The sequence below is a fragment of the Dryobates pubescens genome, chromosome 17 (genome assembly GCF_014839835.1).
Source record: "Dryobates pubescens isolate bDryPub1 chromosome 17, bDryPub1.pri, whole genome shotgun sequence".
Lineage (NCBI taxonomy): Eukaryota > Metazoa > Chordata > Aves > Piciformes > Picidae > Dryobates > Dryobates pubescens.
Window position 1 is genome coordinate 19,051,740 of NC_071628.1, and position 22,457 is coordinate 19,074,196.

Below are 22,457 nucleotides of genomic sequence, written 5' to 3' on the forward strand. Positions count from 1 at the left end.
CAGTGGGGCTCATGCAGGTCCATCTACTTTCTGCACTGTACAGGGAAACGGGCAGCGGGGACAGAGCATGTTGGGTCTTGCTCACTGTGCTGATGAGACTGAGAGACCCGCCAGAAGCAAAAATAGGTCTCCACTTAATTATATGTTATTTTGTTAATTGTGACTCCACTGCCTGTCTCTCACTGGCATTGCAGGCAGAGGGTTCAAGCCACCTCTCCAGTCAATTTCTCTGTCATAGCTTTGCCTAGGCTCCATCTCTGGCAGCTCTGGCTACCCCCAGGAGGGCATCCGGAGCTGCTACTGGTGGGGAGTTGTAACTCTTCTCTGCCTTTTCTTTTCATTGTTTTCACCCCTTACACGTGCAGCACCCCTTACACGTGAGGCACATCTCACTGCAGAGCCAGAAAGCACTGGCAGTGGCTGGCAGCTCTGCTCGTACCCGGGGAGGAGTGGACAGCCCTCCTGTGCCCCCGGGAGTCTGGTGCCTCCATCCCCGCCTGGGTCCCTGCCCAGCCCGCCCGGCCAAGGCTTCGCCTCGAAGTCTGGTCTTGGTGCTCGGCGCTGTGCGGACCGGCCTAGCACCCCCGCCGCCCGCACTTGGGGCAGTCTGACTGCTCAGTAGTCATACCCCCTCCCTCCCTCCCCTGCCTCAGGTTACAGAAGGGAAGGTCTTAAAACGCTTTAATTCCATACGTTCATGCAGTTAACCCCTTCGAGCCCATCCAGCCGCAGCCTCGGCCGGTCCCGCCAGCCTCTTGCTGTCAGAAATTGATTTCCACGGGTGGAGACTGCTCCAGCACGGGGCTGGTGTCAGCCAGCCGCCCTGCCCACCCCAAGCAGCTGGCGCAGCCCCTCCTCGGCTCTCCGCCTTGCTGCCTTCTTTTAAAGCCTTTGCCCGTCTCCTCCCAGGAGTAGCAGTGAAATGTCCCGTCCTGCCTATTTGGAAATGGGAATAAATTGCTCCCCCGCTTTACCTCGCCCATCGCATCCCATATATAGTCATATCCACGGTCAAATGGCAGGCAGCAGCGAATCGGAGCACTGGGCTTCCCAAAAAAGCCAAAGGGGAGTGAGAGAAGGAAAGGGGTAGGGACGAGCGGAGGAGGGAGGGGAAAAAAAAAAAAAAAAAAAAAGAAAGGAAAAAAAAAAGAAGCCCTTTCCAAAAAAGTATTGGATGTCTTGAGGAATGCAGTCAGCCCCCTGGGAAAGTACATATCTGTGAGGCGCTCGCTGCCCGCCGCTTGCACTCTGCCGTCGCCCCGTCCCGCTCGGATCAGCCCTGCCGCACGGCAGCTCCGCTCCACTCCCCCGGGGCCGCGGCTGGGTCTCGACTCGGAGCTGTCCCGCAGCTTTTCAGGTTTTGTTTTCGGGTGCAGTTAGCGCGGGTACGCGCCGTAACCCACCGCCGCCATGGATGCCATCAAGAAGAAGATGCAGATGCTGAAGCTGGACAAGGAGAACGCCTTGGACAGAGCCGAGCAAGCCGAAGCGGACAAGAAGGCAGCGGAGGAAAGAAGCAAGCAGGTCTGCACCAAGGGCCCGGGCGCGGCTAGCGCCGGGGCGCAAGTCTTTCCAGACGACTCCTCTCTCTCTTTCTCTTTTTTTGTTCTCCACAATGTACCTTGTTGTACTCCCCCACCACCGCCTCCTGCAGAACTGGTTTAAATTTTCCTCATGCGGAGCTTCACCCTGGCAGCCCTTGCCTGGGGGCTCCCCGGGGGTCGTCCCCCCATCACCCCAAGCTGGGGAACGGAATCCCTGGGACAGCCACATGGCCTCAGTGTCCTCAGTGTCTTTGTCATAGGGGCACGGCGGAGAGGGGCTGCATTGACCAACTGGTTAGCAGTGGACAGACATGCTGTGATTTGGCAAAGGACACTCAAAGCAGTGGTTTTTGCCCTCCAGCACCACCAGGCAGACTTGTCTGATGCTAGCTCCTTACCCATCCAGCTGTATGTCCCATTTTCCTGGCCTTCTCCAACCCCTCTTCTTTACATGTGGGGCTTTATTCTTTTGGGGGAGGAGGACACATTGGTTGCAAGTTTCTGGGAGATCCTGAAAGAGGAGGGAGGAAGGGAAAGAAATTTTTAAATTATTTTCCCACTTTTGCAAGCACAGAGAGAAACATATTTGTGTGTTGTATTTCCTCTTGTGCACCTAGTTAGAGGATGACATTGTGCAATTGGAAAAGCAATTGCATGTGACGGAGGATACAAGGGACCAAGTGCTGGAAGAGCTACACAAGTCTGAGGATAGCCTCCTCTCCGCAGAGGAGAATGCCGCCAAGGTATCGTGCCCTTGCCGCAAGCAAAGAGAATCTAACTGTCTCTCCTTCTCTCTCTCTCTCTGTCCGTCTGTCCTTTTCTGTCTGTTCTGCATTCACACTTCGCCCTTTGCACGATCACGTTGCCTGCTGCACCTTTTCCTGCCCACCCTCCCCTCTCCACCACTTTCCACCCATATCACAGCTGGAGGACGAGCTGGTGGCTCTACAAAAGAAGCTGAAGGGCACTGAGGATGAGCTGGACAAATACTCCGAGTCCCTTAAAGATGCACAGGAAAAGTTGGAACTGGCTGACAAAAAGGCCACAGATGTAAGTTACCCCCATCCCTTTCACCACCACCCCAGTGCAGAAACTAGACACTCCCTCTACACAGGATAGCCAGGACTCCTACCAAGCAGCACTCCAAAGCTTTGCTGAGGGCAGAGTCCAGGCAGATCCTGGGCAGGCAGGTGGGAAAATGCAGCACTGGCTCCTTGCATGAGGTTTGCACACTATCAGAGGCATTTGATTGGGTTTCTGCTCACTCAACACGTGCTTTTCATGTGTACTTGCTGGTCTAGATGTGAAGGTAAAGCAAGAGTGGATTGTCTGTTCAGGTGATGGGAAACAAGCTCAGGCTGGAGCAGCACTAACTTAACTATCAGTTAATAGCAAGTAGACACAGGAGAGGAAGATCCAGGAAAGCAAGGGCTGATAGTTCAGTCTTAAGAGAGCTGTTCTGAGGCACAGATTAATTAGAACTTGCTAGATACTAGTTTGGCTCACTTACTGGTTCCCAAGATAAAAGATCCTCTCCTAGATTTCCTAGATTACTTTACCCCCCCCCGCCCCGACCCTGGAAATCACCAGAACTTCTCCACTTGTCAAAGAAAAGTTCAGTCTTGTCTAAGAGAAAATTGCCTGGAAGATGATACTTGCTAAGTTTGCAGTTCAGAGGACAGGGATCCTGGGAGCAAGCTGGGAGATATATATAGCTCAGCACTTTATATGGTAATAATGTTAGAGCTTGAGCCTCTCCCAGGCTCTCATCCCACCCACCTGTCTGCCCCTGACATGCATTTAATGTATTGCATGCATGGAACCATGAGAGTTTGTTGTCTCTGCAGTTAAGCTCCAGATCTCTATGGCTGCTGCTGTACAATCCATTTCTCTGAGTAAATCTCAGCACTGAATGACAGGATTAGGTGAAACCACAGTATTTCCAAACCAATGACTATCCTTTTCCTGTAACTCAGCTTTAAAAATTAACCTCAAAGCCATAGTAAAAAGAGGAGTTAGCACAGATGAAACAAAGCATTTCAGGGGGAGGAAGGATACTTTTAGAAGGGGAAATTTTAAAAAACAGCTCTACATGAAAGACAATGTGATTTTATCTTATTTTACTTCTAAAACAAACAAAGGATAGAAAAGATTTCACTTCAGTATGGCAATGAAGTTGTATAGCTCTGGAGGAGAACTCAAGAACTTAACAAACAAGCATGCATAGGAATGGGAGAGAGGGGTTCTGTGTGTAATGTGGATCAGATGTCTGCCGTCTTCTGCGTATGGCTGCAGAGATGAGAGGCAACTTCCTAGCAGGACGTTTATTTAACTTATTCAGAAGAACCACATATAGATCCAGGGGAGATATTCCTTATAAGGAAAAGTATGCAGACTATTTGGAAATAGCTTGCCTAGGATGAAGGCAGGAAAAATGCTACTAGATTCCCTTTTTGAAATGAAAGATCTTCTTAACCAATCCCAGTGCTATTTTCCTTTGCTGAAGAACACCATTTGGAAGCTAGTTGAAGGCAATTTTATTTGCAGTCATCCCTCAGGCAAAGAGTAGGCAAGTGTCTGGCTTGTTTTCATCAAGGTAAACGCTGCATTTAATGGTATGCATGGAGTACGTCCGACATTTTAAAGATGTCTTTCTTTTTTGGTGATGTGGAGTATCTTTGATGCATTGCAGCTGGCAAAGTATTTGCCTTACTAGTTTGGATAGTTCCAAGCCTTAGGAAAAAGACGGTCAGGGGAGGGAGTGCCGGCTCCCCGGGGTGTACTCGGCTCACGAAGGAGGTGAGGAAACCTTACCTCGCCGGTATTACTCACCTGGCAGAAGCTGGGCACATCCCCTGAGCCACCTCACCTGGGAGAGGGTAACCGCAGCTTCCTCTCCCCTCCCCGTGTGCAGTACCAGGTGGTGGGGGCGGACAGCTCGGTGTCACTTTGTGGTTCTCACATCGGGCGAGAGAGGGAGGCTGGTCGCGGCCTTCGCCCCAGGGCGGCCGCGGCAGCCTGCGCACTGCGCCGCCAGGAGGCGCTGCTGCACTAGCCAGCCCACCTGGGCACGGCCACCGCCCCTGCTCCCCTGGTACCCTGGTCCTCCAGCCCGGCCCAGCCTGGCCCCACCGCAGAGCCCTCTCCCGGCCAGGACCGGCCACTGCCCTCTCCGGGGACTGCTTCTGTGCCCTCCCCGGCGGTGTGCCGCGCCGCTCCCAGCTCGGCGCCGGCAGCCCCGCCCCGGTGCGCGGTGCGTTGCGGCGCGGGGGGACTTCCGGGGCTGGAGCGAGTGGAGGAAGGCCGTGCAGGCTACGCGAGACACGGGTATGGCGGCGATGAGCTCGCTGGAGGCCGTGAGGAGGAAGATCCGGAGCCTGCAGGAGCAGGCGGACACCGCCGAGGAGCGGGCGGGCCGGCTGCAGAGGGAGGTTGACCAGGAACGGGCCCTGCGGGAGGAGGTAGGGCTACGCGCTCCACCTCGCTCGGGTCGGGGGCCACAGCCCAGTGGGAGCGGGCGGGGGCCCTGGTGCGCGGATGGCCCTCGCCGCAACCCGGCCTGCGGTTAGTCGGCTGCTTCCTTCGCTGCAGTCTCTGATAAAATGGTTACCTGCCGGCCGCAGCGGCCCCCCGCTCCGCCCCACGCTTCGGGCGGATGCCGCTGCTCCGCTCGGGCAGGCCCGGGGGCGCAGGTGAGCAATGGGTCACTGCGGGCGGAGGCCTGCAGTGCTGTGCTCTTCGGCTTCGAAACCGGGGCGAAGCGTGCTTAAGTGGACCGCGCTAGATCTGCTGGCCAGCAGCAAAGCGCTGAGCTGGAATGAGGTTCAACTTAGGCGAGATGCTTGAGGCAGGGTGCTTTGTGTTATTTTTTTAAGTGCCAGTTATCTGCTTGTCCCTTCCAAACCAGTTCAATTCTGTGTGGAGTCATCATGTTGTCTATTAAGAAGTTACATACTTGGGAAGGACCCTGAGATGGCCATATCCAAGTACTTACAGTACCTGAAAACACCACAGCAGTATGATCATATGGCCCCTGTCTGTATACTTTTGTAATATGTTTAGTTTCTCAAAATCCCTATCTAAGATGGGCAAGGAACAGTGGGGGCACAGTTTTGTGGTGAGTGTGAGCAGCACAGACTCACTTAGCAGAGAGATGTAGTTAAGAGTGGCAGTTAGAGGAAAAAAACCCTGATAGGGCTGTTTGCCACTGGCCTTTGGGAATTCTAGTAGCTATTAATGTTTCTTGCTATAAAATCTGAAATATTATTTGCAGCCATTTTAGTCTTTTCAGTGGTTGTGTAAAAGTGACACAAAAGAACAAATTCCTTATTTGTGTAATTTATTGCAGTAGAAAATGTGATTCTTTGGTCTCCTTATAGTACTGGGTTTTCTGGGCACCAAGTTTAAAAGAAGGGTCTTCCAATTACTTGCAGGTGGTATTCCCAAGGACCAAAATATGGCTCCTTACACTTGTGTAACTACTGCATTCTTGCAAATCACTTAATGTATAATTTTTTTCCAGTAAGGGATCATGGCACAGTCATTAACTTTTTTTTTCCATAAGCATTTCTGTCTTTGAAGTACCTGTACTTGTTTTCTAAGCTTTGTGGGATAAAGGGCTTTCAGTAGCATACTGTTCTAAACACCACATTAAGGGATTATCATTAAAATAGGAAGCTTTCCTGTTACCTTTAGTGGCAGGAGGAATAGTGTGGAGAAGTGGTTACAGCTTGCTTTTAGAGCTCAGGCACATTGCTGTAAGGCTTGGGATGCAAAAGGTTAATGTTTTGCTCTTCCCCAGGGTTGGTTTATGTGGATGATGTGTAATTCTGCAGAGTACGTTTACAGGGTGTGCAAGTTTTTGTTTGGAAGGGTCAGTGCTGGGGTGAATAAAGTCAGAAAACTGAATGCACAGGCACATGTAGACTTCTTACATAATGCTAGCTATGGAGAGATTAATTTTTTAATTGTCGTAGCTGTATTTCTGCCTACTTAAGGAGGGAAGCTTTGAGAACATTGCAGCAAGTAAGCTGAGGTGTGAATCTGACCCTTCCCTTAGTGTATAGCATGTGATCAGATAGGCTTGTTCTGGTCTGTTTTTTTTCTTCCTGTGCAAGGTACAGATATACAAACAATGCAAAAGCTAAAGCTCTGGCCAAAAAGTATCACAACTTACACTGATTGTTAAACCAGATTGTTAGAAGCTTGTAGATTGTGAGTAGCAGCCATTGCCTTAAAAAAGACCTCTCTTCTGAGTACATGCATCTCGAGGGGGCTGTTGGTAATCCCATTTTCAGATTGCATTTTATTTCCTTCTTTTGGAAAACAGAGTCTCTCTTACAACAGTAATAATTAACACCCAATAGTGACTTACCCGTGTCATCACTCATTGTAAAAATATGTGGTGTATAAGTGGTATGGCAAAAACGCAGAAGGCTATGTTTGTCTGTTAACTGTGGGAGTGCCCCTTAATGTCACTGGGGTTTTTTCCTTCCTTACCATATAAGGAGAGAAGTCCTGCTCCACAGAAGAATAACTTGGGCCATATAAGGCTGGTTGGTAAACCCTTATTGAGTTACTGCAGCAGGAAGTGAAAATTTGAACTTTAGTCACCCTGTGTTTTCTAAGCATATTGTATGCTCTTATCATGATGAGGAGTCTTGACATGATAATAATTAACTTGTAACATTAAAAAATTTTCAATGGTAACATTTATGAAAGGTTGTTTTCTTTCTCAAATCACAATGTTCACATTCTTACCATTTCAAGCCAGAAGTTTGAAAATGCAGGTTTGGAGTACTACAGCTTGATTACAAAATGCACAGAATCACAGAATACATCTGGTTGGAAGAGACTTCAAAGATCATCTAGTCCAACCCTTGACCCAGCACTGAAGGGTCAACACTAAACTATGTCCCTAAGGGCCAGGTCCACATACTGCTTGAACACCTCCAAGGACTCCACCAGTGCCCTGGGCAGACCATTGCAATGTTTGATAACCCTTTCAGTGAAGAAATATTTCCTAACATCCTACTAAAGATTTTGTATTTGGGATAATGTGTGTCCCTGAGGATAGTCTCTTCTACTCCTGGTTCAGTGCCAGTATTCATTAATGTTCAAATACATTTTTACTTCCCTGTTTGTGTGTTACTCGCAATCATTCTAGAATGTTGCTGTTACGTTGTTTTATTTGTCCGGTGTATAAGTTGTTCTTTCTTGTGTTCTGTATGACAAAATTTTAGCTGTGGCCAACTGTGTCCACAGCTGCCTCTAGTTAGTAAAAACAACAAACAACTGTTCCTTAAGTTTTGAATTATATAAGAAGTACCAAATGGATGGTTTTGGGACCTACTTTGATAGAGGGTTTGTTGTACCTCCCCAGCGAGCCATCACAGGAGGTTCAGATGAGAGTAACTGTTACTTTGAAAAGTGATTTTTAGAATACTGAGCTTTTCATATGCAGTTTATGCTTGATACTCTTTTGAAAGAGACAAAGTTTAATAATTAAGTTACTATAAAAGAACTGTTACAGAACTTACTCTGCAACTAAAAACAACTGTAGGTTTGAATATGTTAGAAGGAAAAGCTTGTAGTGATAAAAGGCAGATGAGTTGCAAGTGTTATACAGGAAATTAAGTAAACAGGTAACATGAGAGGGGCAAATCTAGAGGAAACTTGAGGATGGCAGTATGGGGGGGAAAAGTGTTCTACGCAATTGTCGCCTTTACTAGAGCCCTTCTGAGATGTTTCTGCTGGTGCCGCCTTTGTCAGCTCTTGCATAACTTGCCTGTAAACAAAACTTGTGGGTATTTGGGCATTTCCAAAATGTATGTTCTTTTGCTCTCTCTGTGTCAGCTCTCTCCGTGCAAATACTGATCTAGGTGTATTTCTGTGTGTTTACACTGATGGTTTCTTACGGAACTTGGAGAAATACTGGGACAGTTCTTCTCAAAATATGGTGAAAGGTGATAAAGGATTTGGGATAACTTAGGAGAATAGGGTAGTTTGTGTTGATTAGATTAAAAAAATTTTAAGAAGGCAAAAAAAAGAAAGGGGGAGGCTAATTAGTTAGTATGTGCAAGTAGAATAACAGAATGTGCAATGTTATCTGGTACAAATTGTACAGTCCTTCATGCACTTAATTTAAAGGAAGCATTAATCACTTTTTCCTCCATTAAGCAATAACTTCACAATTCAATGAGAGCATGCACATCTCTGTGTATGCACTTTTTAGAGGATGAAGTCAGAAATTCCTGAAGTACTGTTCAGTGGCACTAGCAGGTACATGGGGTAATCTTTCATAAAAGCTGATGTATGCCTTTTGCATTAATTTCTATTCTTCCTGTGCTTAGGCTGAGAGCGAAGTAGCTTCTCTGAACAGACGCATCCAGCTGGTTGAGGAAGAGTTGGATCGGGCTCAGGAGCGCTTGGCTACTGCCCTGCAGAAGCTGGAGGAGGCTGAGAAGGCTGCAGATGAGAGTGAAAGGTGGGTGGGGCCGCTCTTGAATGGATCATTACCCTTACGACAAAGATGATAATTGCCAGGGTGGGTTAGGAAAATAAATTAAGCCACTCCTATGTCTCTGAACATGTGCAATTCACTCTTCCTTTGCCTACATTGACTTCACTTATCTGTTGTCTGTAGAGACAACCAAAATGCATTGGCTTGATTTCTTTTTCATGTCTCAGTTGTAAAGATAAGATTTAAATGGGGCAGGTGTTCTGGTGTATCATGGGAAAATTCCTTGGCCCAGGCTAGACCCCTCTGTTTGGATGACAGCTTTTTGAGAGTCATGTGTACTTTGGTGCTGTCAGGTGATTCTTGATTGCATTGTGGGTAGAAAATCTGACCTGGGAAACAGCAAAGTACTGAAAGAAGCTTTGGTTGGCATGTTGGTGACATTGGTGTCTGAAGGTGAGAAAAGGAGAGCCTGGTAATTTCTTCAGATTTAGGCTGGGATTTCCACAAGTACTTTAAGTAAGTTAGAAACTCAAGATTTGTGACTTTGGAAGATCTCTTTTACTTCTACAAATTGTATTTTATATCTTTGATAGTCTTGCTTTTTTGGGAAAGAAGCTACATATCTGTGCTCTGCATATTTATTTCTGCCCCACTAATGATGCAGTGTTTTGAAAAGAAAGGCACCCAAGACTCTCGGTGCATTGTGAAATAGCTAAAAAATGCATAAAAGGGGCAATACACAATGTTCCCTGTTATGAAGGAGTTAAATTTTGCTTATGCAAAGGACGAAGAATTTCAGTGCTCGAGGGCTCTGACATGGCAAAACTTACAAGAATCTGTTTGGCCCATAATCATAACGCCGGTCAGTCTGCAGGGGTTGTAATGTGCTGTTTTGCAATGAGTGTAAAAGCAGAGATGACTTTAGTCATAAGGCCTTTAGAAGCAATGCCCCTCATTTACCTTTCTTTGAGATCAGTTTTCCTTCAATTTAAAATGAATAAGCTGAGCTGTGGTAAGACCTAAACAAATCAGATTTTCTTTTTTCCTAAGACTTACTTCTTTCCTTTGAACTTCTGAAGCATGAATGCACAGGACTAGATCTGTGGTATGAAGAGTCAAGTATCTGGCGTCTTTCATTCACCTTAATACACCTGTCCCAAGGTTGCACTCCAGTAGTAGTAGAGCTTGAGATAAATTGGCAAGCCTTGAACCTTGTATTTCCTGTTTTTTGCATCTTTCAGAGGAATGAAGGTCATTGAAAATAGAGCCCAGAAGGATGAAGAGAAGATGGAAATCCAAGAGATCCAGCTTAAAGAAGCTAAGCACATTGCTGAAGAGGCTGACCGCAAGTATGAAGAGGTCAGTTCTTGGGCACAGGTCATCTGTTTCTAAAGACTTTCAGTCTGTGCCTGTTACTGGTTGTTTTTTTTTCCTCTTTGCCTTTTAAGTTAAAAATATCACAGACTCCACTCTTAGCAGGTGTGGAAGGGAAAGTGGGCACCTGGATACCACCAGGGATAAGGTGGCAGGAGATCCGTGTTCAGATCTTTACACTAAAATAGTTGAAACTCTTCCCTGCTCTATTTGGGAGAAAAATATTTTTAAGTTGTCTTTTGGTGAATGAAGCAAATCCTGTTGGGTAACAAAGACCCAAATGAGTAATGAATATGTCCCACAATGAAAACTTGGGTGTTGACCAAATACAGGAAGGACACCCAACTCCCTGTTTCATAGGACCTAGAAACAGGTGATGTATGCTGCAGCAACATAATATCACTGATCGTCATTGGCCTTTTCTTGTAGGTGGCTCGTAAGCTTGTAATCATTGAGAGTGACCTGGAGCGGGCTGAGGAGCGTGCCGAACTGTCAGAAAGGTAGGTGTTGAACTGCCCTGGATGTGTGTGAGGTGCTACGAAACAACTGTAACAGCATGAAACATTGGCAGTACACTGTGTGTTCAGCTCAAAGCTATGTTTTGCTCATTTACTCTAATGGTTGAAGTAAAGGGTCGGCGCCAAAGTACATGTGTTCATATGTGCGTACGTGTGTGTTGTGTCACTGCATGCTGTACCTGCACACTGATTTTGTGAATGGCTTTTGTGCGTTTCATGTGTTCACTAACAGCCAAGTCCGACAGCTGGAAGAACAATTAAGAATAATGGATCAAACCTTGAAAGCATTAATGGCTGCAGAGGATAAGGTACTGATACTAATAAACAGTTTTTAGGTTTGACTGCAACCCAAGTCTTTCAGCTTCCATAGCCAGTTAGCTCACTCAGTAGTAACAAAGAAGTCCTCACTTTGCTCTTTACTCTCCTTGCATCTTGCTTTGGTGGTTGTCTTTGGTCTCTTTTTTGTTTATTTATTCATTTTTACCTTCAAAGCTGATCTCTTGTGCAGCCAAAAGAAGCTGAACTGTCTCATGTGTAAACACTATGTAACTATTTCTGTGTAAGCCAAGAGCTGTAGATTATTTCTGTCTGGTCATTGCCTTAATGTATACTTGAAATGGAATTTGGCATTGTAAAGAGTTACTTTCAATCTGTGATGGATTCAGCTGCTTTTGAGGCCGTTCTTTTGCTCTGGAGTTGTTTTCATTTTTCCCTATCTTTTCCCCCTATTTTCTCCTGTTTCTTTTGCTTGACTGAAACTTCCATCCGCCCCTTTCCTGCCTTCCTTCCGAAATAACAGCAAATGTGCTGAGCTTGAAGAGGAGTTGAAAACTGTGACCAACAACCTGAAGTCGCTGGAGGCTCAGGCTGAGAAGGTAGGCTAGAGACTTATGTGAGAATGAATCCCTTACATTGTCATCTGGATTGGCATGTGGGGTTTTCTTCATATGCTGATCGCTTTGCAGCATTTCAGCAAGTCCATTGTCAGTAGAAGCACTTGGACTTACTATTCCATTCATGCTTGGCTCTTATCAGAACCTAGCATTCCTTCTAGTTCCAAATAGGTCACTATTATTTGATCACATGTTCTGTTAAGTAGTCTAACAGGATTAAATATTATTTATAGAATGTCCCTAAAAATGGCACTTGTATGCTAAACTTAAGTTTCTCTAAATGCCATTCCTCTTTGAAACTAGTACTAATTTCTGCTAAAAGTTTCCACCATATAGCACTGGGATAGAACTCAAGGAGAATTTGGCTCTTCTAGTAAACTGTGTAGTACCACAGTTTGGTAAGTGGAATTATTGTAGTTATACCTATATTAATTTATTGTATACAATTGATCTGGTGGAAGAGAGTCTCAAATTTGGTATTTTATGGTATATTTAGAATACCTGGTCTAATATGTAATATCCTCTTTCTATTTACAGTACTCACAGAAAGAAGACAAATACGAAGAGGAGATTAAAGTCCTGACCGACAAACTGAAGGAGGTAAAATTGAAGTTACTTTTACAACAGATCTTCCAATGCAGCTGGCTATTTTAATGTAAAGACTGCTTTGCTTTAAGGGTGGGCATCTTGTTTTGGAGACAGGTTAGTGTTAAATGTCTCTTCTAAAAATGAGTATCACCTTATTTGCTTCATGTCAGTGTACTTTTTTGCTTATTTGAATCATTGCTTCTCTGCTCACAAGTCCTATGTATGTATTTCCTGAAGCAGTCTGTATTTGTCTCAACTCCAGGCTGAGACCCGTGCTGAATTTGCTGAGAGGTCGGTAACTAAGCTGGAGAAAAGCATTGATGACCTAGAAGGTATGGGTTTTATTTTTCTGACTTACTACAGAAACACAGATCTTGTATTCTCCGCCTGTATGGTTTTTTTCAGTATCTGATTCTACTCACCAGATGCGTCCTGCTAATATAAATGGGTCTGCCTAAAGAGTAAAATAGGCAAAATATTTTCCCACTGAAATGTATCGGTAACTTAAATGCTTCAGGTAAACAGTGTTTTGCTCTTGCCTGTTCCTTTTTCTTTCATGTTCTCAAGACTCCTTTCATTTTTTGCTTTTTATTCTTCCACTTGGAAGTATATAAATATATAGGGTAAATGATGAGATGATAAGCAGTAGTATACTCAAAAATTGCTGAAGTGTTATTGTACATTTTTAATAATTTGGAATGTAGCAAGCTAACCTAATTTATTGCTGTGATAACAGTGAGTCAGGGCAGACATTTTGTCACAGACCAGTTGCAGTTTTTCAGTAAAGCTAATGAATTCTACACATAATCATAAGGACAGATTATTTAACTTCAGAGTGTTTGTTTTAAGGATTTGATAAATCTTTCAGCAGTGCAGTGTAATAGTGGAAGGCGCTTCCTTCCTCTGGAGAAAATAATTCAATACTGCTTACTATTTAGATGCATTACAGTATGTCTAGGCTTTTAAGAAGCTTGATTACTTGGTGTGGCAGCCTGACTCCTGCAGTAAAGGGTATGAAATACCTAGGTAGCTGATGGAAAATTTACTGCCACTGACTTGGGAAGAAAGCAGATAAGAAAGATAAGTCTTTCAAGGAACAAAGATATCTGTAAGAAACTTGATTTTTATGATATCACACAAACTAGAGTAGTTTTTTAAAAAAAAAAAAAAAGAGGGAGAAAATAAATGGTAGCATTGTCCTTGAGCTGCATTTCTGGTTCTTTTCTCCCTGGCTTCTGTCTGCACACATAATATGCATTAAAAGAAAAATCCATGTTAAAATATGGATTTTGCTTCCTTGGTTTCTTTTGTATCACAGGTTGTCCCACTGGCAGTGCAGTTAGTGAACTTGTTACATAAAACTATTCACTGCTGATTTTTTTTTTTTTTGTTTTGTTTTTTTAATTCTTCTCTAATTTTGTGTGTTTGTTTTGTCTGTCGCAATATCTCTTTCTGTGTGCTCTTCCCCTTTCCTATGGCTTTGGATGGTGTCCCATGCCACCACGTTCACCTTCCATCCTGTGATTGCACTCCATTTCCTTGCACACCTCTGCTTTCCCTTGGGGGACCCTTAGATGAGCTATATGCTCAGAAACTGAAGTACAAAGCCATCAGTGAGGAGCTGGACCACGCTCTCAACGATATGACTTCCATGTAAATGTCTTCCCAGCTTGTGCCTGCGCCTGCTTCCTTGCCCTCATTAATTGCACAGTTCCGGCATTATGAAATTACACTCCCTCTGTAGCGGGAGGCGTGTTCCTTTAGCAAGTCTAGGCGTACAAAATACCATGAACAGTTCTTTACCGGGGCAGAGTGTGGGTGAGTGTTGTGCCTAGCCTGGTAAATACTCATGGTGATTTTGTAAGCTGCTTAATAAGCTTGTGTTTCTTCTTTCGTTCTGTATCTCCAATCCTGTCTTGTGGTCACCCTTTGTTTGCAGCTCTGCATTTATCCCTTCAAGTTCACCTCTGTGCAAGTGACCCATCATACTCAGTTTACCAAAGAAAATTGCATTTATTGCATTTGGAGTGTATTCTTTAGCTGTCACAGTTTTCTTCTGGCAAAGTTCTTCTAAGTTTCTTCTGATTTAGCCATATTCTTTAGTGACAGTGGAAAGTGTTTCTGAAAATTTCCTTAACTGAAATTTTCAGCAGTTATCACTAAATTACAACTATGGAAATTGATTTGAAAGAGTTATTTGAAGCTCTATCATTTAAACCCCTAGAAATTACAATTGAATTGTAGGTTGCTTCTGTGCATTGTGTGGAGTGTAGTAATAATTTAATTTGCACATGCTGAAGCTGTGATAATATCAGCTTTACTCATAAGTATTAAAATACTGTATTGGAAAGCAGGAGAGTGATCAATTGTGAGGTGTGACTAGTCTCTGCAGTGGATGATACAAACTGACTCTTCTTTCATCAGCTTAAAATTCTGAACAGAGGTCAGCTATACTAAATCCACCTTCCCATGCTCCTACCTCATCCTGTACAGTTGACATGGAAAAGAGAAAGAGCTGTGGCTCTCAAGTGATTGTGAGGTGCAATGTTGAGTCCCAGCATTTCTTTTTGGAAGCTGGCATGCTTTCAGCAAGGCTTTGCTTAGTGCTTGAAATGTATTTTGCATGCACTCATATTTTAAATGTATTTTCTTTTGCTTTTTTGCATCCCTTACCTTCCTCTCTCTCCCAACTTTTTAGTAGGAGTCTGATGTTGTTGTATGCTTTGGTTTCTTTATTATTTGTTAGGGTTTTTTATTACCCCACTTCTTCCTCTGTGTACAGAGATTGCAGTTCTTCAATCTGATATATTTCTAAATGGAGAATAGACTTTAAAATTTGCTCTTTCAGTACATGAGGACATTACTGTAGCGTTCCAGTCCCAGCATGGTGTGGAGTTTTTCTAGTAGTCTTCTCGCATGATGGACTCTGCTGTGCTGTTACTGCTTTTTTACAGTTCTTCACTGCACCTTTTTTATTTCCTTCCTTATCTCACTTTTTCTTTTCATGCAGATAATTTTCTTTGCTTCACTTCTCCAAAGACATCCTCATCAGGTTGGATAAACATCTTTCCAAGCTTTGGATGTTTCATGAGTTCATTGTTCTGTCTTCTAACTTAGTTGACTATGCCTCTAGCACCTGTCTCAGAACATGCTCTGTGCTCTGCTGTACAGAAACTCTACATCTCTCAATGTAAAATAAATATCCCAACTGTATTCCTTTTGCTATTCCCTTGCTTCTTATTTATTTAAATAACTATTTCAGTTATTAATAAAAATTGCTTTTTTTTTGCTATTAGGGATTTACGTTTTTGGTGTTTCCATTTTTTTTCTGCAAATACTTTTGCCTGAATATTGACAGTGCAAAGCCAGTGATTGCAGTTTGTGGGATGAGAATACCACTTTTGATATGTTGAGGTCAAAACTGTCCAGCCTTTCTCAAAAATCTGTTGCAGATAAAATTACAAATAAACGTAATAGGAACTTTTCAGTTGTTATTGTTAGCCCAAAATTTGCAAGGCTGTTGCTTCCTTAGGGGTCATTTGGTCGTGGGAGCATAGCTAAGAGAGCAGTTAAGTCCTTGACACCAGATTTTTCACATTAAATATTCTACTAGCTCGATGCTTAATACTTCTTTACAGTATGCTTGTTTGTTAACTGAAGTATTTGAGACATATTTAAGTGGGCAATATAAAAAAACATTTAAGTTATTTTTTCACCTAAAAATAGATCTTTACATGTCGTGCAAAAATGTTCTCCCCTCTTTCACATGATTACTCAGCAAAGGTGTTACTTGCTAACTTGGTTTTTATGATATACTTCTCTTGTATGGCATGGAGATTTCAGTGGTTTTCCACTCTTACACTTGGTTCATACTTGCAACTTTGAATTGTAGACTCATGAGAAAGGACAGTAGGAACTGGAGTAGGAAAACTCATTACACTAATAATGAACTGATTCTGCTTCGAAGTGGACCACTATATAGATTTAAGGTTTGAAAACCTAAACATTGTCTTTCAGTTGATTTGGCAGTGCCTAATTAAGGATGAAGCATTAAATACTGACACCCTGAGGTTTTGTACTGTTACTTGAAACTACAGAGTATATTGCATTATTTCAATTTTCTTTACAACAGGAAAAAGTTATTTTCCAGTTCATGTTAATCAGTTTAAACTGAATTGATTTCTTACTATGCCTGTCACTGAATACATTACTAAGGTTCCACAGCTGAATAAACTCATCACAACATTGGCAAGTTTAAGCTTTTACCTGTTAGAATAATAGGACTTTCTTGTTCAACCTCAAGATTATTCAGCAGTGCAGCCTAGGCTGGATTTCCTTCCCTCCCCAAAACAGTTTTCCAAATAAGGCTTGTAAATGGATGCATCATCTTCCTCCCTGCCACAGTCAGATAACTCAGTCTTGTCCTGGCTTTTTATCCCATGACACATGTCTTAGTGTTACTGGCTATGGGAAGAAGCCCAAGTACAGGATATGAATCAGCAGTTACACACAGTCCAGATAATAAAGTTCAACAACTTACTGCTCATCAATTAAGATAGAGAAATGGGTTTATACACTGTGCATGGTGCAAGAGAAAAGTAACATTCTTAGTGTGAAGGTTAACCAAATGTAATGGGATGAGCATTTGTAAAATGCCAGAAGCTTATGTAGTTAACTTTGTGAATACAGGAGTTCTGGGGAGTATGGTCAGCTGTCACTTGTCAGCGGAGCCAGAGTAACTTATGCTGCAGCATCTCCACCCCCTTAATCAATTGTGTGTTGAGTTTATTGTTTTTCAACTCAGTTCCTTGCAATACTGTTTCATAAGAGGAGTCAGAAAAGCCAAATCCAATGTAGGAACCTGGTAACTTGTAACATGTCGATTTTGAACATCAGTATCTAAATCTTCTGTTTTCCTTCAAACACACACCATCAGCTCTCTTCACTGTAGAATGAATTGCTGGACCCTACTAGAAATGGGCAATGCAGTGCAGATGCACAGGTAGCTATGTACAGAATTCCTAGCCAGCCATGCTGTACTGATCTTGAGCCCATGGAGCCGCTGTGGTTCCTCACTGCAGTGTGTTTCAGTGCTCTTGTCACAATTGAACCTGACCTGTACATTATTTTGTATATGCTACAAGATCTGGCCATGTGTAGGTAGTCATGTACAGGAGTCTTGTTGACAGGAATGCAGGGCTGGCTCTGATGGCTCACTTGCCTGGACTCTGCTGTGCAGAGGCTGAGCCCACTGGGTCTGAACCAGGGACTGAACTCCTTGCTTGGTCCAAGGCCTACAGAGCCAGCCCTTGGCTCTGCCTCCTTTGTAGATTGCAAGCTAGACAGACTGCCTATGGGTCATCAAGGGCTGGCTGTACACTTGGTAAATGCGTTCCAGGCATTACCTGCAGATTTAATCTTATTTTGGATGTTGAGAAATACTGTCTCTGCCTCAGTTAGAAGGATTTTTCTGTGATGAAGGTAAGCCCCAACTTCTTAATTCAAATTATATTGTCATGTCCAAATGACGACTAAACACTGTTGGCAAACCGAGTGCGATGTTAGTTACTCTGAGGTTTGAATCTTTTTTTCCACATATATATGACATCATCATGATAAGAGGCCTAAGGCAGTTGTTACCAGTCCAGGATCAGAGCTCTGAAGCATGCCTTGGTTTTACTGAGCTGGCTGTTGGAGTTTGGGCTGAAGAGAAGGCTGTGAGGAGCTGCCTCTCACAACACAAGAATGTCCTACTGACCGTTTTACTGCACAGCTTTGCCATTTCTGTGTCTAGAGCCTGCAGCAGAGGTGGAGGATTTGTGTGAAAGCTGTTAGAAAGCTGGTGGAAAAGAATCAGCTACAGTCATTTTCTATAGGGGAGTGATTGGAGATCAAGAGGTCAGGAATGCAGTTTGAATCTAAACTATTGAGAATAATGTAGACAGTTTGAGAAAGCAAGACAGTCAAAAGCCATCATGGAACTTACTTTCACTCCACAGAAGAACTCTAACTAAATGTACTGCTGCAACATAGCTGTGGCTGTTCACTTTGAATATAAACCCTCCTTTTCACTTGCTGTATTTGAGCAGCACAGGTTCTCATACTTCCATTTAATTTTCACCAAATTTTTGGGTATGTTCTCTTACGAAGTACAACTGGCCTATTTAATGGTGTCAAAGTGTGTTGATACCAGTAACAGAAGTGTATTTCCGTACCAGAAATACCATTTCAGCTGTCAGACTTCCCAGGAAAGGAGTGTGGGCTGAGTCAGACCTAGTGGTAGTTGGCTGCCAGGATACCTCCTGCCTGCTTTTGTGCAGGTAGTGACACAGTTGCTTTCCTTCCACCTACAAATGAAGTTCCACCATACCTTAAATAGCCTACAAAGAAAAATGGCACTAGTAAATCTTCCATGCACTGTACAGAAAGATTAAAGCAGGACCTAGTTCTAGGAATATAGCTGCATTTCTCTTCCCACTTATGTGTCTCACACTTGTTCCCCACAACAGAAGTCTTAGCCAGTTCTTCATAGGTTGTAGCTGTTCCTTGGAGTAGCTAATTACTAGAATTCTAGAAACAAAGGTAAAATGTTTCTCTCTGTGTTACTGAACTGTCTGTGGTGTGACCAGTTTCTTGATTAACTCTTATTTAACTGTTTTCTCTGTCTAATCTGTCTTCATTCTGCCTCTTTTTTTCCCTTCTAACCTGCTTGCTGCCTGTGCAGACCAACTCTACCAGCAACTTGAGCAAAACAGTCGTCTAACTAATGAACTAAAGCTGGCATTGAATGAGGATTAAACTTTAGTGTGACTATATTGTGAACTTACTTATTTAAAAATGGCTTCTTCCAAACTTCCTTAAGAATGAATCAGTAGATGTAGAAATAAGCAAGAAACCTAGAAATTGATTATTTTTTTTCAGACTGTTGATCCTGTGGTAAATTAATGGATTAAATTTTCAATTTCTGTTAAAAAAAATATGAAAATGCTTCTTCTGGATGAAGCTTTTCATTATCTGTATGCATGGTAAGAGCAGAAAGCTCTTTGGCTGTGCAATAGCTCCTTCCTACTTCAGTAAACAGCTACAGCATTTAGCTAAGTGTCCAAAAAGTAAGAGCCTGCCCTGCAGAGAGGCACTCAGTTTACCAGACATCATGAACTGCTTCTGAGATTTTTACTAGAGTGTGGATGACACAAAAATGTTAACCAGGATTTGTATTTCCATATTTCATACTCAACGTAAAGGATACTTAGAGCTGTTTTGTTATCTGGAGACCTTAATGCAATCCTTTGCTATGAATTGGGCTTGTGTTTTGATTTAACAAAGCAAACAAACTAGGAATGGGAGCTCCATCTGAAAATACCTGGTCAGTTCAAAGGTATGCTTGCATTGCTATGAAGTGACTATTACTGGATTCAGCTCTAGGATGCAGCTCCACAACACTGTGCTGATATATTGTATTAAATAAGTGTATTAAGTGACTGTCCTATAAAAATGTGCATGCAACATAAAGCTACTAACTTTGATTTTATTTATTTTCTAAAAGAAACAAATTTCTAAAAGGTTGCTTCACTGAAGAAGTGATTAGTTGTACTTTTTTGTTCTGTATTACATGGAACAAAGTATGGATCTGCTAAGAACTTATTTTTTTATTGCTCTTCTGTAGAAAACCAAACCAAACTGCTTATCATCCTACATTACTATAAGCAACAAGCTTCCATAATGTGCACGAATTATGTCTGTTGGCAGTGCCTTTTCTTAACAAGTGCAGCTGTGAACAGTTCTAAACTGGCATTACGTTTTGGTTGTTATATTGATTTGGAATTCTCTCTACTTGTGTTTTCTGGGGACATCAGTATTTATGAGCATGCACATTTCTTAACTTTCTAAACCCTTTGATAGAAACAATGATTGCATGCCTTCATGTTCTGAGAATCAGTGCCTCCAAAGAACTGCTATTCATGTTTTAATTTTCTAATCCCACAACAGAGAAAGTGGCGCATGCCAAAGAAGAAAACCTTAGTATGCATCAGATGCTGGATCAAACTTTACTGGAGTTAAACAACATGTGAAAACCTTCTTAGCAGCAACCACATTATTTGTTTTATTACTTTTACACCTGCTTGCCGTGAAACCCCATAAACATGTCTTTATTTTAGTTTCACCACGGTCACAAGAACATCTGCTAACTTATCAGGCAGGGGTCAGGGAAACACCAAAATGGGCAAGCCATATGCGGGTTAAGCTACATTGTTATGGTTTAAATGTGCCATTTCCCAACCAAAATGTTACCTACACTTTGTAGAGAGTTCATCAATTCAGTATCTGTAATGTGTTGAAGAATCCTGGCTGTGGCAGAAAGTGTCCCACCTCAAGTGCCAACTACAGTTGTTCATGAGAAGAATCATTTGTGTTCAAGAGAGATCATACAGAAATGGTGCTATTTTGAACAAGGTTCTACTCAAGTCTTTTGTTTGGTATCAGACAAGTCAGGAGTTGTCCAGCACGGTAATTTATTTTATCAGAATTTTTTTGATCTGTGAGCATTCAGACTTTCTTTGCCTTCTAATTCAGCAAAAACAAAGGCATGTAGGCACCAGAGAAACGTGAAGGCTTCTGAAAGTTCCAAATTGTGTTCTTGTAACTCAATACAGAAGTGTAGGTCAGCATTTCACCTTGAGTATTCATTCAATTTTATTTTTCATGTTGAAATGAAAGATTCAATAAATTGAGAAGAAAACATAAATTTGGAAGAGATTGTTAAAATGTTATTTTATTTGTGTGGATTTTGGGGAGGGGGAGGAATTTATAAACCAATATTTGCCTCACTGTTTTTCACACTTTCTTTGAGCAGTTTTACAAATATACCTGTATGTAAACATTGTATAATGATATGGAATAAAATGCACATTTTAGGACATTTTTTAAATTTTGCTCTCCTGTGATTTGTTTACCATGACATTAACTTTCTGTATTTCACTGTGTAAAATGTGCACATGTACAATGTCTCCCTGTTTGGTACCATGTGAACACACTGCCTTTCTATCCCTTCTGTGCTGTTAACGTAATGTATAAAAATGCAGGGAAATGCAATGACTTGGACTGGTGTGGATCTGCAGCTGCTAAGAGGGGTCCTTTGCAGGAGCCTGATTACTTGATTATATTCCCAAATATGTGCAGAATGCAGCTGACAGATGATGGAGCTTTCCAAAGTTACTCGTTGTTAATCAAAACTGTTCTCAGTAAGATTATTGCAGAACTCCTGTGGACTTCTGGAGGAAATGAGTCCGGAGTCCATGCTCTCAGAAATAATACTGTGTATTTGTGTATCTTGCCTGTTAACGTGTGTCAATTTGCTTTGATACCGTGATAAATCTGCCAAAATGGTGAGTCAAGTTCCTGAGAGACCCTTTCACCCAACTTTTCATTACTGATTGCTAATTTCTTTGTGTAGGTATTCTTATTTGAACTACGTAGGCTGTCAATGAACAGCTTCAAAGATAATTCTTATTCCTTCTTTTTCTGTAGTATATTGCTGAAAGTTGATGCTGTCCATCCTTCTAGCAGCAAGGAATTTGGTGGGAGACACAGGGATAGATAACCTTGCAGATCATCAAAGAATCTCTGCTAGTGGACCCTTAGCAGGCAACTGAAAACAAGTTACTTTCTCAGCAGCTGGTGTAGTGGAGAAAGGGTAAAGTAATATATAACAGTTTGAGGTTAAATGGGAATTGGAGAGAGAAGATACATTGGTGTGAGTTTCTGGCTGCTTGTTGCCTTTTTTTTTTTAATTGTTATAAAGGGGAGAACTTAGTAACATTACAAGATTTGCTTCATGTCTGTTGCCAAATCATCCTGAATGGGAAGTATAAAAACCCTGGCTTTGTGTTTGCCTTTCAAGTGTTTTCAGGAAGCAAAGTGTTACAAAGCTCCTACAGTGCCTTAAGCTTATATAGGAAGCTGACAGTCTAAAGCTCACGATAACAGTTGGGCAGAGGTAAGGTCATCTCTCTTTCTCTTTCTTTAGCACAAGGATGAAACGTCAGGTAGTTGGGTTTTGTGAGTTCAAGCCTCTGTG

General features: G+C 42.6%; 1 protein-coding gene across 25 annotated transcripts; it reads left to right on the forward strand.

Annotated features, from left to right (window-relative positions):
- Positions 1-1,191: 1,191 nt before the first annotated feature.
- TPM1 (tropomyosin 1) lies at positions 1,192-21,370 on the forward strand. 25 transcript variants are annotated; one of them, XM_054169095.1, is made up of 11 exons: positions 1,196-1,524; positions 2,162-2,287; positions 2,469-2,594; positions 8,897-9,030; positions 10,248-10,365; positions 10,810-10,880; positions 11,131-11,206; positions 12,329-12,391; positions 12,642-12,711; positions 13,954-14,197; positions 15,390-15,504. In XM_054169095.1, the coding sequence occupies exons 1-10, from the start codon at positions 1,411-1,413 to the stop codon at positions 14,034-14,036; spliced, it is 981 nt and encodes a 326-aa protein (XP_054025070.1). In that variant the 5' UTR covers positions 1,196-1,410; the 3' UTR covers positions 14,037-14,197; positions 15,390-15,504. The 25 variants fall into 25 exon arrangements, with proteins under 25 accessions (XP_054025059.1, XP_009908667.1, XP_054025070.1 ...); XM_054169081.1 differs by lacking the exon at positions 2,469-2,594; XM_054169094.1 differs by lacking the exons at positions 11,131-11,206; positions 13,954-14,197; positions 15,390-15,504 and adding exons at positions 11,698-11,773; positions 20,369-21,331 and having other exon boundaries at positions 1,201-1,524.
- The last annotated feature ends 1,087 nt before the right edge of the window (positions 21,371-22,457 follow it).

Bases quoted from the DNA above. Each gene is read 5' to 3' on its own strand.
- TPM1 (XM_054169095.1), top strand. From the start codon at position 1,411: ATGGATGCCATCAAGAAGAAGATGCAGATGCTGAAGCTGGACAAGGAG. The intron at 2,595-8,896 runs GTAAGTTACCCC...TCCTGTGCTTAG, and splicing joins CTGACAAAAAGGCCACAGAT to GCTGAGAGCGAAGTAGCTTC. The intron at 12,712-13,953 runs GTATGGGTTTTA...GGGGACCCTTAG, and splicing joins AAGCATTGATGACCTAGAAG to ATGAGCTATATGCTCAGAAA.